The sequence below is a fragment of the Lithobates pipiens genome, unplaced genomic scaffold, assembly GCF_037356315.1.
Source record: "Lithobates pipiens isolate NorthernLeopardFrog02 unplaced genomic scaffold, aLitPip1_a1.2 Scaffold_19, whole genome shotgun sequence".
Classification (NCBI taxonomy): Eukaryota; Metazoa; Chordata; class Amphibia; order Anura; family Ranidae; genus Lithobates; species Lithobates pipiens.
In genome coordinates, this window is record NW_027507764.1 from 585,961,542 (window position 1) to 585,976,982 (window position 15,441).

Genomic DNA, 15,441 nt, shown 5'->3' on the forward strand with positions numbered 1-15,441 from the left:
CAGCATAACCCTACGCGTTTCGGCCACAAGGCTTAAACCCCTTGGTGCCAAGTGTACACAAATATTCAGCCCCACTGGACTGAGCTTTTTTTTTTATGTGGGGCCGCATACATGCGTATCCGTCTTTGTGCTGGGAGGGTGCCGCACAGCGCGCTCCCAGTTCAGACACTGGGGGTCTCACCGAGAGCCCCGGGCCCCAGAACTCGCCCCGAACCTATTCTAGGTCACCTGATCATCACTGTAATAGCCTGATTAGCCATCATAGTAATCAGTCACTGTGAAACCCACCTTCGTGTTTTCTCTCTCTCTGAATGGAGGAGAGAGATGCATTGTATCTTCCCCTTTCAGAGAGAAAAAAAAAGGTTGTAAAAAAAAATAAAAATAATAATAATTATATATATATATATAATAAAAAAAAAAGATTTAAAAAAATACCGAGATCAAGGTTTGATGTAGGTCAGTGCCAGGGTTAGTGTTTGAGTCAAGGTCAGTGTTTTTTTTTTGGGCAGGTATGTAGGTAGGATATTTAAAAAAATAAATAAAAAATAATGTGCCCTGGGCTGTACTATGGTACGAACAACTAATATACACATCTGTGGTATTGCTGTGATCGTCAGAAGCAGGGAGAATTTATTTGGGGTTTTTCTATGGTGAAAGGTTACAGTAGTAGCAAGAAATATACAGCTACATTTTTTTTACTATTTTGGGCCAGCTTTCATTTAAATAATAATAATAATAATAATAATAATAATAATAATAATAAAATAAAAATCAGGAGATATGAATTACCATTTACCACCAAATGAAAGCTTATTTTGTACTGAAAAAATAAATAAAAAAACCTCTGTATAATCCACCTGGATGCACAAAGTAGTTATGATGATATGCACAGTTTTATTAACACCTGTCAAAGTTGCAAACTTGTGCTTAGGCATTAACATTTATTTTACCCTTAGGCGCAAAGGGGTTAATTGTAGCAGCAGCAAATCCACTTGGCGTGCCGGTCAAACAGCAGACTGGCGTGCCTTGATGATCTCTTCCCTCTTCTCACTCCCTTTAGAGATTGATTTTAGGAGCTGCCTCTAAAATCTGGATTTAAAGTCTTATCCCTCCTGTTTTAGTTCTGGCACTCTAGTAATACTTCTATTATGGAAAACAATTAGACCAGCGGTGCTCAAACTCTTAATTTTGAGGCAGTGTCAGTATGGTGCCTGCTGGGACCCTGTAAAGATGGAATCCGCTCCCCTACATGTGTTGCCAGATAGGTAGAAGCGGATGTGACGCTGCTAGCATGATGGAACGCTGAATTGTAGAGACCTTTAGGACTCAGCCGATATTGAGAAAAATGCATTACAGGGATAGTCCCATGGGTAGCAGACCAAGCTGAAGCCTTTTCTCACCAAGAGAAGTTTACCATGTGCCAAGCTGAGAAATGGCTTCAGCTTGGTCTAATACCCATGGTAGAACCTCCTCTAATGCATTTTACCCAATAGGGCCTTAATCATAGGGGTCTCAATGATTAAGGCCCTTTTGGGTAAAAATGCATTATAGGGTTTGACCCTCCTGCAGGGGGCAGAAGAGAGCTGAGACTGAGAACTCACCTAGGTCTTAGTGTGGGAGTGGAAGGAGCAGTTATTGCAGGATTATTGTGGTTGGGAATGTGGTGTCGATGGGGGGGGGGGGGAGGAGGAAGAGGGCCCCATCCCTGGGTGCCTCGGTGGGGGGGGGGGGGGGGAGAGGAAGAGGGCCCCATCCCTGGGTGCCAGTGGGAGGAGGAAGAGGGCCCCATCCCTGGGTGCCAGTGGGAGGAGGAAGAGGGCCCCATCCCTGGGTGCCAGTGGGAGGAGGAAGAGGGCCCCATCCCTGGGTGCCAGTGAGAGGAGGAAGAGGGCCCCATCCCTGGGTGCCAGTGAGAGGAGGAAGAGGGCCCCATCCCTGGGTGCCAGTGGGAGGAGGAAGAGGGCCCCATCCCTGGGTGCCAGTGGGAGGAGGAAGAGGGCCCCATCCCTGGGTGCCAGTGGGAGGAGGAAGAGGGCCCCATCCCTGGGTGCCAGTGGGAGGAGGAAGAGGGCCCCATCCCTGGGTGCCAGTGGGAGGAGGAAGAGGGCCCCATCCCTGGGTGCCAGTGGGAGGAGGAAGAGGGCCCCATCCCTGGGTGCCAGTGAGAGGAGGAAGAGGGCCCCATCCCTGGGTGCCAGTGGGAGGAGGAAGAGGGCCCCATCCCTGGGTGCCAGTGGGAGGAGGAAGAGGGCCCCATCCCTGGGTGCCAGTGGGAGGAGGAAGAGGGCCCCATCCCTGGGTGCCAGTGGGAGGAGGAAGAGGGCCCCATCCCTGGGTGCCAGTGGGAGGAGGAAGAGGGCCCCATCCCTGGGTGCCAGTGGGAGGAGGAAGAGGGCCCCATCCCTGGGTGCCAGTGGGAGGAGGAAGAGGGCCCCATCCCTGGGTGCCAGTGGGAGGAGGAAGAGGGCCCCATCCCTGGGTGCCAGTGGGAGGAGGAAGAGGGCCCCATCCCTGGGTGCCAGTGGGAGGAGGAAGAGGGCCCCATCCCTGGGTGCCAGTGAGAGGAGGAAGAGGGCCCCATCCCTGGGTGCCAGTGGGAGGAGGAAGAGGGCCCCATCCCTGGGTGCCAGTGGGAGGAGGAAGAGGGCCCCATCCCTGGGTGCCAGTGGGAGGAGGAAGAGGGCCCCATCCCTGGGTGCCAGTGGGAGGAGGAAGAGGGCCCCATCCCTGGGTGCCAGTGGGAGGAGGAAGAGGGCCCCATCCCTGGGTGCCAGTGGGAGGAGGAAGAGGGCCCCATCCCTGGGTGCCAGTGAGAGGAGGAAGAGGGCCCCATCCCTGGGTGCCAGTGGGAGGAGGAAGAGGGCCTCCTCCCACTGGCACCCAGGGATGGGGAAGAGGGCCCCATCCCTGGGTGCCAGTGGGAGGAGGAAGAGGGCCCCATCCCTGGGTGCCAGTGGGAGGAGGAAGAGGGCCCCATCCCTGGGTGCCAGTGGGAGGAGGAAGAGGGCCCCATCCCTGGGTGCCAGTGGGAGGAGGAAGAGGGCCCCATCCCTGGGTGCCAGTGGGAGGAGGAAGAGGGCCCCATCCCTGGGTGCCAGTGGGAGGAGGAAGAGGGCCCCATCCCTGGGTGCCAGTGGGAGGAGGAAGAGGGCCCCATCCCTGGGTGCCAGTGGGAGGAGGAAGAGGGCCCCATCCCTGGGTGCCAGTGGGAGGAGGAAGAGGGCCCCATCCCTGGGTGCCAGTGGGAGGAGGAAGAGGGCCCCATCCTTGGGTGTCAGTGGGAGGAAGGGCTGGATAAAGGCAAGCAAAGGGCCGCATCTGGCCCCCGGGCCACAGTTTGAAGACCACTGCTCTAGCATGTCCTCTGATCGGTGCTTTTTAAATTCCTGTAATAAATATATTTTTGTGTTTTTCCCACACATACATGAGGCATCCTGGCATCTCATACTCCCCAGACCTCTTGTTTATGCCCCCACTTGCCCCAGTGGATTCTCTTGGGACTACAAGCATGCGCTGTACTCCAGGCATCCGCTGCAGATCACGCCTGGTGCACACGGCAACAACACAATTCTCACAGCCCGGCTTTCTCAGGTTTTGGGAAGTGAACGTACTTCTCTAAAGAATATTTATCTATCGCCAGTAAATATGTAATCCATCAAGCCCCTGCATGGCCGAGCAGAGCAATCAGGTGAGCGGCGGCACCCAGGTGTGCGACATAAAGTGTCATTTTTCACCCAAAATAGAAAAATAAAATAAAAATGCCCAGAATTTACAGCGGCCAATAAAAGGGACAGGCAGCCATAAAACACAAAGCTCCACATTGTAGAAGACGAAGAGGACCTGTCACCGGTCTGTACCCCCTCTGTAGAAAGGGCTGTATGCGCCTCATTGTGCCATCCCCCTGGACTTTACACCGCAGAGCGCCGGACGAAGGCCGCGGGACGCAAAAGTAAATATGTTTATTTGCATTACAATGTGCAGTTTGTCTTGTACACAGAGATTTCCCTCTACAGGCTCCCCTGGGAGAGCCGCACGGTACAGTGAGCAGTGTGGAGACGGCCCGCTCCGGAGGAAAGTCACATTTCAGGCAAAATATAGCAGCAAAGACCAAAATTGCTGTTTAATTGTATCCAGAGAGGCGGCCACAGCCGTTTCCAGATGGGAGGAAGAAGGAGCTGTAGATGCGGGGTGAGGCAGAGATGGGGGGGGGGGGGGGACAGTGCCGGGGGCCGAGGAGGAAAAGGGGGACCCTGCCGGGGGCCGAGGAGGAAAAGGGGGGACCCTGCCGGGGGCCGAGGAGGAAAAGGGGGGACCCTGCCGGGGGCCGAGGAGGAAAAGGGGGGACCCTGCCGGGGGCCGAGGAGGAAAAGGGGGACCCTGCCGGGGGCCGAGGAGGAAAAGGGGGACCCTGCCGGGGGCCGAGGAGGAAAAGGGGGAACCTGCCGAGGGGGAAAAGGGGGAACCTGCCGGGGCCGAGGAGGAAAAGGGGGAGTCTGCCGGGGCCGAGGAGGAAAAGGGGGACCCTGCAGGGGGCCGAGGAGGAAAAGGGGGACCCTGCAGGGGGCCGAGGAGGAAAAGGGGGACCCTGCAGGGGCCGAGGAGGAAGGGTGGGGGGATTCTGATGCTGAGGAGGAAGGGTGGGGGGATTCTGATGCTGAGGAGGAGGGGTGGGGGACCCTGCTGGGCTCGCTCACTCTCTGACCTCTGGACGGGTGGCTGGAATTCCTGGACTCTCTCTGATCTTCTGTGAAGAAGACAAGGCTGAGCCCAGAGGATGTTCACACTTCCTCGCAACAAAAAGTAACAAAAATGAATCAGTTCGTATTCCCAGAAAGAGTTCAAGAGAAAGCAGTAAAGAGTAATGGCGGCCCCACACGCTTCTGTTTTACTATCTGCAAATAGACGAAAACAGCCAGAACTTCCCTTTCGATTGACAGTCTCCATTTATGGGGGCCACGCGCTTCGATCCAAGTGATCAAACTGGCAAACAATCAAACAGCAATAACTTCCCTTCCAATCAATTTAGACTCAATGTAGGTCAGATGGCCGGAGCGGGAAATTATCAATTGATTTGCATTGATCAGCAGCACTGAAATGCTCTAAAAACATGAATCCGATCGTGTAGAGATCAATCAGATTATGAGATTGCATGGTGGAAATGATCAATAATTTACGATATTATCTTAACTATCAATTGAAATCCACTTCCCCCCCCCCCCCCCACTACATGGCAATCGATTGGGTTGTCGACTAAAGCGCGACTCCAAAGTCACATCATTTCCAGTGCGACTTTGGAGAGCAGCTTTGATCTGACGTTACACTCTCTGGATCAAAGTCGCATCAAAGCAGTGCAGGCACCTTTTCAAAGTCGCTGTGAACGGGTGCCATTGAAAAGATTGGGCTGTGCAACTTGTCATGCAACTTTGACATCCAAAGTCGCACAAGTGTGAATGTGAACAACCTAAAGAAAAAACAAAACAATCACTTGATATGAACTGAGCGTCTAGTTCTTGTTTTTTTTTTTTTTTTTTTTTCCACTCCTTGTACAGGCTTTTTTATTTTATTTTATTTATTTTTTTAGGTATGTTTTAGCCCAGATTATTTTATTTTTTTTATTATTATTAGCCAATCAGAAGCTAGGTACTAGGTAATATATTTTTTTTTGCAGCTTATATTCATTTTTGGGGGTCTTTTTTCAGGCACCGACTTCTGCTGGAAGCCCATTTGGTGCCAAAACGCACCAAGTGAGCTACTGCAAGGTTTAAGCGAAATTGCGTATTTTACTTTATATTAAACTTTTTTTTTTTTTTTTTTTGAACAAGGAATTCTGGAAGTTTCAGACAACGCAATATCAGCGCGAAATGCGGAAAAAAACCATGGTGCAAAGATGTGTGAGCCCCAGAAGCGCTCATTTTTTAAATGTAAATATTATTCATTAACTGGAAGACAATTATTATTATTTTTTTTTTATAAACATGAATGTTTTGCAACAAAGTAACAACATGAAACCAAATCTTCCAGAAATGGGTACAGAAGAGGAAGCAGCTAGAGCAGTGCTGGTCGGCTTTCTTCATTTGGAGGGCATCAAGTATGACCCCCCAACATCACCAGCGGGCCACAAATAATTCAGTAAATATTGAGCCCCCGTTCACATCCCCGTGTTTCCGATTGCGCAACAAAACCGCACAGAAAACACGCACTTTTCCATACATTTCGGAAACGCGCTGCGAGCGCACATTGTGCTTGCACTGCCATTAAACGGTAGTGGGGACATGCCTGCGGCCTGTCTTGTTGCATGGCAAACGCACTGCAAATGCACCAAAAAAAAGCGCCATGCTTCATGTGAGTTCCCACTGTGAACATATGTGAAAAGAGGCCTTAGTGTCAGGGACAGCAGACCCACAACAGGATATAGTCAGAGACTGCAGACATGATACAGGCGAGGGTCAGAGACTGCAGACATGATACAGGAGAGGGTCAGAGACTGCAGACATGATACAGGAGAGGGTCAGAGACTGCAGACATGATACAGGAGAGGGTCAGAGACTGCAGACATGACACAGGAGTGGGTCAGAGACTGCAGACATGACACAGGAGTGGGTCAGAGACTGCAGACATGATACAGGAGATGGTCAGAGACTGCAGACATGATACAGGAGATGGTCAGAGACTGCAGACATGATACAGGCGAGGGTCAGAGACTGCAGACATGATACAGGAGAGGGTCAGAGACTGCAGACATGATACAGGAGAGGGTCAGAGACTGCAGACATGATACAGGAGAGGGTCAGAGACTGCAGACATGACACAGGAGTGGGTCAGAGACTGCAGACATGACACAGGAGTGGGTCAGAGACTGCAGACATGATACAGGAGAGGGTCAGAGACTGCAGACATGATACAGGCGAGGGTCAGAGACTGCAGACATGATACAGGAGAGGGTCAGAGACTGCAGACATGACACAGGAGTGGGTCAGAGACTGCAGACATGATACAGGAGTGGGTCAGAGACTGCAGACATGACACAGGAGTGGGTCAGAGACTGCAGACATGACACAGGAGTGGGTCAGAGACTGCAGACATGACACAGGAGTGGGTCAGAGACTGCAGACATGATACAGGAGAGGGTCAGAGACTGCAGACATGACACAGGAGTGGGTCAGAGACTGCAGACATGACACAGGAGTGGGTCAGAGACTGCAGACATGACACAGGAGTGGGTCAGAGACTGCAGACATGACACAGGAGTGGGTCAGAGACTGCAGACATGATACAGGAGAGGGTCAGAGACTGCAGACATGACACAGGAGAGGGTCAGAGACTGCAGACATGACACAGGAGAGGGTCAGAGACTGCAGACATGACACAGGAGTGGGTCAGAGACTGCAGACATGACACAGGAGTGGGTCAGAGACTGCAGACATGACACAGGAGTGGGTCAGAGACTGCAGACATGACACAGGAGTGGGTCAGAGACTGCAGACATGATACAGGAGAGGGTCAGAGACTGCAGACATGATACAGGAGAGGGTCAGAGACTGCAGACATGATACAGGAGTGGGTCAGAGACTGCAGACATGATACAGGAGACCGTCAGACTGTGAGCATGCTGCAAGAGACTGTCAAAGACAAGGGATATGCTTCAGGGGACAGTCAGACTGGAGACATATTACATGAGATGGCTAGAAATCACTGTTATACCAGAGTGATAGGGAAACACATTAGCAGAGCACACAGCTTGTGCCGACAATGAACTACAAGCCCCAGCATGGCTTGCCAGCAATAAGACTCTGCTCACACCATGCAGATGGTTTCCACTCGTTATCCGTGCATCACATGCCTTCCAATGCCTGAGCAGACCCTGACCCTGCGCTGAGAAGACGTGAACAACGCACACATTGGCAGATATGTGGGGGGCGCCATTGACAATGGCATCTGCGAGTGTGTGTTTGGGAAAGGGAAATATTTTGCTTGTCTTCCCGACATGCAGCAGTGTGATCCATTGTTATAGCTGTTTTAATCAACAGAAATGTTTTGCAACAAAGTAAAAATATGAAACCGAATCTTCCAGAAACAGATACAGAGGGGGCAGCCAGTCACAAAGCGCACCGATGATGAACCACAAGGCTCAGCACAGCCAGCAACACCACATCAACCTCCCCAGCCAGCAGTCCTATGGAAACAAACTGAATAAATCACTTGCTCAGATCGGCCATAACGGTGCCCATAGACGTCAGAGATCAGCTCCTGCTTTGGGGCATCAATCCTGTGTCAACAACTGACCACACCCACCATACAATCCGATTGTATAATCTCCTTACAGCTGAACATACACTTTACAATCCCTATATAAGCTCCTCAAATCTGGCCATACGCTTTACAATCGGATTGCACCATCACTATACGATCTCCTTTAAGCCGGCCAAGCGCTTTACATTCTGAGGTCCAATCCCTATACCATCTCCTTAAAATATGTCCTACACTTTACAATCTGATTGTACAATCTCCTTAAGGTTTTACCCGATCTAAGTACACTCATCGCAAACCTAAACAATCCATTCGATTTGCATTAAATCTAGTTGATGGCAGAAGGATTGTACAACCAGATTGTGACGTGTGCAGCAAACCCAATGCTTTGCCATACGCCTTAAAACCCGATTGTACCATCTCCATTCGATCTACCAACAATGATGTGTACAAGAGCCCGCTTAATGGGAACACATTCAGAATGGAATGTATATGAAGGGTTTCTATTATCTCTATTTGTGAGATTGTATAACGATTTTCACAGATTGTAATGTCGGTGGCTGGCTTTAATACTCTCTATACAATCTCATTATACAAATCTCAGTTTTAACAAAACTATGGAATAGGAGAACCCACCTAAATAATCTATTCAATTTGTATCCAATCGGGTAGACCCTCGCACTACATAGCCGATGGGAGATCTAAAAGGAGATTTGCACAAAAATCGGATTGTAGCCTGTGTGGTGGGGCTTAAAGGAGATTGTACAATTAGATTTGTAGAATGTATGGCCAGCTTACACAACCTCATAGAGGCATTATCAGGGAACAAAAAACGATTGGGCAGATCAGACTTCGTCCTATTGTAATCCCCAGCGCCGGGGCTGTGTGCACAGTTCCCCCTTTCCTACTCCAATTGCCCTAAAGGGGAAGCAACCGACCCTGAAGATACGGAGAGACGATCAGATCTACAGGAAGGTCCCTCTAATGTCTATGGGCAGCTCCAGCCGGACGAACCGCACGCTCCCAACTACAAGTCCCAGCAGAGATTCCCATTGGTTACAGACAGGTGGACAAAATCGAATATGACAATCAGATGCAGGATAACAACGTCATTAAGTGTGCGGAACTACAAGTCCCAGCAGCGCTTCTCCTTGCCTATGGACAGTCCCCCCCCCCCCCCCAACACACACACACGGATCAGATCTAATTGGCATGACCAAATCACTATGAGTGTAGAACTACAAGTCCCAGCAGCAGATGAGGGACTGATACAACTAGAACAGCCTAAACAGAGTCACTTGTAGAACTACAAGTCCCAGCAGAGCTCCTAATTGGCCATGGACAGTTCTCCCTCCACTTGGATCAGATCTAATATGCAGGATAACAAATTACCAGAGTGTGGAACTACAAGTCCCATCAGTAGATGAGGGCCTGATGAAACTAGAATAGCCTAAACTTAGTCACTCGTAGAACTACAAGTCCCAGCAGAGCTCCTCATTGGCTACAGCTCCCCCCACATGGATCAGATCTAACATACAGGATAAGAAAATTAACACATCACTAAGGAGTGTAGAACTACAAGTCCCAGCAGTAGATGAGGGCCTGATGAAACTAGAATAGCCTAAACGTAGTCACTCGTAGAACTGCGAGTCCCAGCAGAGCTCCTCATTGGCTACAGCTCCCCCCTCCCCCACATGGATCAGATCTAACATACAGGATAAGAAAATTACCACATCACTAAGGAGTGTAGAACTACAAGTCCCAGCAGCAGGTGACGGTCTGATGAAACTAGAACAGCCAAAACGGAGTCACTCATAGAACTACAAGTCCCAGCAGCGCTTCTCATTGGTTACAGACAGTTCTCCTCCAGATGGATGAAATTGAATCTGACAATCAGATGCAGGACAACAAATTACCACATCACTGAGAGTGTAGAACTACAAGTCCCAGCAGCCGACCCCAGCAGGGTCGGATACAACTAGAACAGCCTAAACAGAGTCCCTTGTAGAACTACAAGTCCCAGCAGAGCTCCTCATTGGCTACAGCTTCCCCCCCATATGGATCAGATCTGACATGCAGGATAACAAATTACCACGTCACTGAGTGTGTGGAACTACAAGTCCCAGCAGAGCTTCTCATTGGCTACATCTTCCCCTCCTCCAACATGGATCAGAGCCAACATGCAGGATAACAAATGACCACATCACTATCCGTGTAGAACTACAAGTCCCAGCAGCAGGTGAGGGTCTGATGAAACTAGAACAGCCTAAACGGAATCACTCGTAGAACTACAAGTCCCAGCAGAGCTTCTCATTGGTTACAGACAGTTCTCCTCCAGATGGATGAAATTTAATGTGACAATCAGACGCAGGACAACAAAATGACCACGTCACTGAGTGCGTGGAACTACAAGTCCCAGCAGAGCTTCTCATTGGCCACAGCTCCCCCCCCCCCACACATGGATCAGATCTAACATACAGGATAACAAATTACCAAATCACTAAGCGTGTGGAACTACAAGTCCCAGCAGCAGGTGAGGGTCGGATACAACTATAACAGCATAAAACAGAGTCCTTGTAGAACTACACGTCCCAGCAGAGCTCCTCGTTGGTTACAGAGAGTTCTCCCTCCAGATGGATGAAAGTTATTATGACATTGATATGCAGGATAACAAATTACCACGTCACTGTGAGAGTGTGGAACTACAAGTCCCAGCAGAGCTTCTCATTGGCTACATCTTCCCCCTCCTCCCACATGGGCCAGATCTAACATGCAGGATAACAAATGACCACATCACTATCCGTGTAGAACTACAAGTCCCAGCAGCAGGTGAGGGTCTGATACAACTATAACAGCCTAAGTGAAGTCACTCGTACAACTACAAGTCCCAGCATGCCCCAAGCAGTTGGTAGAATGCAGACTGGGAACAATCCCTATGGGGGGAGTCATTTGTAGAACTAGATGTCCCAGCAAGTCATCAATGCATCTGATTTTTTTTTTTTTATAATCAGCAGTCATCTGAATAAAAGACAATCCAGCTGGTTGTTGTGGCACTACAAGTCCAAGCAGGACCCATATTTTGTTAAACACTCACAAATAAAAATAAATAAATACATTTAAATAAAAAAAGGAGAATTGAGCAACACAGAGAAGGAGGAATCATCACCAGCCAGCGAATGTGCAGCTAAAAATATGACAACTCGTAAAACACAATGTAACCCAGCGAGCGGGAGAGAGGGGACGGCGCGTGACCAGCAACCGTGGGACTACAAGTACCAGCTGAACGTCCCCAACAGGAGGACTGGCCATAGAAGAACACTGAGGCTTAAGGGTTGTCCCCGGTAATAATAGTGTGTGACTGTGGGGAGGAGAAATTAGAGTGTAAGCTCCTCTGGTACAGAGACTGATGTGACTGGTTCAGTGCCCTCTGTACAGCACTGCGGTATATGTCAGAGCTATATACATGTATAATAATAATAATAATAATAATAATAATAATAGTGTGTGACGGGGGACATTAGAGTGTAAGCTCCTCTGCCACAGAGACTGATGTGACTTGCTCAGTGTTCTCTGTACAGTACTACGGTATATGTCAGAGCTATATACATGTATAATAATAATAGTATACATAACAATCCAATCCAATACTAATAATAATAGTGTGAGTATGGGGGGGACATTAGAGTGTAAGCTCCTCTGCCACAGAGACTGATGTGATTGGCTCAGTGTAGTCTGTACAGCGCTGCGGTATATGTCGGAGCCATATAAATGTATAATAATAATAGTATACATTAGTACAATCCAATATCCAATACAATACTAATAATAATAATAGTGTGTGGTTGGGGGGGGGGGGGGGGGATTAGAGTGTAAGCTCCTCTGCCACAGAGACTGATGAGATTGGCTCGGTGTTCTCTGTACAGCACTGCGGTATGTGTCAGAGCTATGCAAATGTATAAATAATAATAATAGTGTGTGACTGGGGGAGGAGAAATTAGAGTGTAAGCTCCTCTGGTACAGAGACTGATGTTGCGGTCTCTGTGTCCTCTGTACAGCACTACGGTATATGTCATAGCTATATATATATATATATATATATATATATATATATATATATATATATATATATATATATATATATAAATAAAATAATAAATGTGGTCGGACATTAGAGTGTAAGCTCCTTCGGGATGTAGAAGTGGGACAACGTGTTCTATAAACTCATTTTTGGAATATTGATTTTCCTTATAAAACACAATAACTAGAATTGGTGACAACAATGTAACGGGAGCAGCCCGAGTCATGCTGGGACTTGTAGTTCCACTGCTAATACACAGCGCCCCATGACATGTAGGGCAGACAGAAGAGTGAAAGGCGATGGGAAAGGTAAGTAGGTAAGGGAAGGGGGTGATATGGGGGGGGGGTAAAGTAAGTAGAAGGGTGCACATACTGCAGTAGGTGATGGAAGGGGGTGATGGGGGGGGGGGGGGGTGGTAAGTAGAAAAGTGGATTTAGCACAGCAGGCAGTAAGTGATGGGGGTAATAGGGGGTGGGTAAGTGGAAGGGTACACTTACCATAGCAGACATGGGGGGCAGTAGGTGATGGAAGGGGGTGATGGGGGGTAGGTAAGTAGAAGGGTGGGCTTACCGCAGGGGGTGATGGAGGGGGTAAGTAGAAGGGTGGGCTTACCGCAGGGGGTGATGGGGGGGTAAGTAGAAAGGTGGACTTCGCACAGCAGGCAGTAGGTGATGGGTAGGTAAGTAGAAGGGTGTACTTACCGCAGTAGGTGATGGAAGGGGTGGTAAATAAGTAGAATGGACTTACCGCAGCAGACACAGGGGGCAGAGGCAGTAGGTGATGGAAGGGGGTAGGTTAGTAGAGGGGTGCACTTACCACAGTAGGTGATGGTAGGTGGGGGGTAGGTTAGTAGAGGGGTGCACTTATTGCAGTAGGTGATAGAAGGGGGTAAGTAAGTAGAATGGACTTACCGCAGCAGACACAGGGGGCAGAGGCAGTAGGTGATGGAAGGGGGTAGGTTAGTAGAGGGGTGCACTTACCACAGTAGGTGATGGAAGGGGATGGTAGGTGGGGGGTAGGTTAGTAGAGGGGTGCACTTATTGCAGTAGGTGATAGAAGGGGGTAAGTAAGTAGAATGGACTTACCGCAGCAGACACAGGGGGCAGCAGGCAGTAGCAGAGGGCACCCCACACCAGCACAGAGGGTCCCATATCCAGAGGCTGGGGGCACACACCGGTCAGAGATCACCTACACCAGCAGTGCCCGGGGCCCCCCACACATGCCATGTCTCCATCGGGTGCCAGTCACTGGGGCATGTCAGGGGCCAACACATCCACACACGGCGGGGGGTCCAGCACACAATCCCGGGATGCAGAGTCCAGCCTTCAGTCGCAGAGTGTATGGCAGATCGGCCGATCCATGGCACACGAGCGGCGATGATCCCCGGAGCTCGGATCGCACACGGCTGAGCTGGCCGCTCTACTGAATGGAAGGATTGAGGATCGGGGAGGGGGCGGGGCCCGGACTGACACTCGGGGAGGGGCGCTCAGGGGCCACACCACGCCCGCCCATTGGCTGCGGAGCGACCGCACGTGACCGGCGGAGAGCCACAACCGCTGCGTACGGGGAGAGACCCCCGGGGGCCCCGAGACCCGCAGAGAGAGATATATATGTATATTTATATATAATGCATATAGAGATATATAAACTGTATATAGAGAGGTATATATATATATACATAGATATACTGTATATAAAGAGAGAGATGTACTAAATATAAAGAGAGTTACTGGGGGGGAGAAGGAAAAAAAGAAAGAGAAATATAACGAGAAAGAGATCCCATATACAGAGAGATCTGATAAGGGAGAGGGGTCCTATATACCGAGAGATCTGATAAGAGAGAGGGGTCCTATATACCGAGAGATCTGATAAGGGAGAGGGTCTCATATACAGAGAGATCTGATAAGAGAGAGGGGTCCTATATACAAAGAGATCTGATAAGGGAGAGGGTCCTATATACAGAGAGATCTGATAAGGGAGAGGGTCTCATATACAGAGAGATCTGATAAGAGAGAGGGGTCCTATATACAGAGAGATCTGATAAGGGAGAGGGTCCCATATACAGAGAGATCTGATAAGGGAGAGGGGTCCCATATACAGAGAGATCTGATAAGGGAGAGGGGTCCTATATACAGAGAGATCTGATAAGGGAGAGGGGTCATATATAGAGAGATCTGATAAGGGAGAGGGGTCCCATATACAGAGAGATCTGATAAGAGAGAGGGGTCCTATATACAGAGAGATCTGATAAGAGAGAGGGGTCCCATATACAGAGAGATCTGATAAGGGAGAGGGGTCCTATATACAGAGAGATCTGATAAGGGAGAGGGTCCCATATACAGAGAGATCTGATAAGGGAGAGGGGTCCCATATACAGAGAGATCTGATAAGGGAGAGGGGTCCTATATACAGAGAGATCTGATAAGGGAGAGGGGTCATATATAGAGAGATCTGATAAGGGAGAGGGGTCCCATATACAGAGAGATCTGATAAGAGAGAGGGGTCCCATATACAGAGAGATCTGATAAGGGAGAGGGGTCCTATATACAGAGAGATCTGATAAGGGAGAGGGGTCCTATATACAGAGAGATCTGATAAGGGAGAGGGGTCCTATATACAGAGAGATCTGATAAGGGAGAGGGTCCCATATACAGAGAGATCTGATAAGGGAGACGGGTCCTATATACAGAGAGATCTGATAAGAGAGAGGGGTCCCATATACAGAGAGATCTGATAAGGGAGAGGGTCCCATATACAGAGAGATCTGATGAGGGAGAGGGGTCCTATATACAGAGAGATCTGATGAGGGAGAGGGGTCCCATATACAGAGAGATCTGATGAGGGAGAGGGGTCCTATATACAGAGAGATCTGATGAGGGAGAGGGGTCCTATATACAGAGAGATATGATAAGAGAGAGGGGTCCTATATACAGAGAGATCTGATAAGAGAGAGGGGTCCTATATACAGAGAGATCTGATAAGGGAGAGGGTCCCATATACAGAGAGATCTGATGAGGGAGAGGGGTCCTATATACAGAGAGATATGATAAGAGAGAGGGGTCCTATATACAGAGAGATCTGATAAGAGAGAGGGGTCCTATATACAGAGAGATCTG

General features: G+C 49.3%; 1 protein-coding gene across 1 annotated transcript in view; it reads right to left on the bottom strand.

Annotated features, from left to right (window-relative positions):
- PTH1R (parathyroid hormone 1 receptor) overlaps positions 1 to 13,750 on the bottom strand; it is a 489,474-nt gene extending 475,724 nt beyond the window's left edge. Inside the window, exon 1 of the mRNA XM_077493522.1 lies at positions 13,411 to 13,750. Within this exon, the coding sequence (XP_077349648.1) occupies positions 13,411 to 13,476 (66 nt within the window). The 5' untranslated portion in view covers positions 13,477 to 13,750. The remainder of the gene's footprint in view (positions 1 to 13,410) is intronic.
- Between the last annotated feature and the right edge of the window lie 1,691 nt (positions 13,751 to 15,441).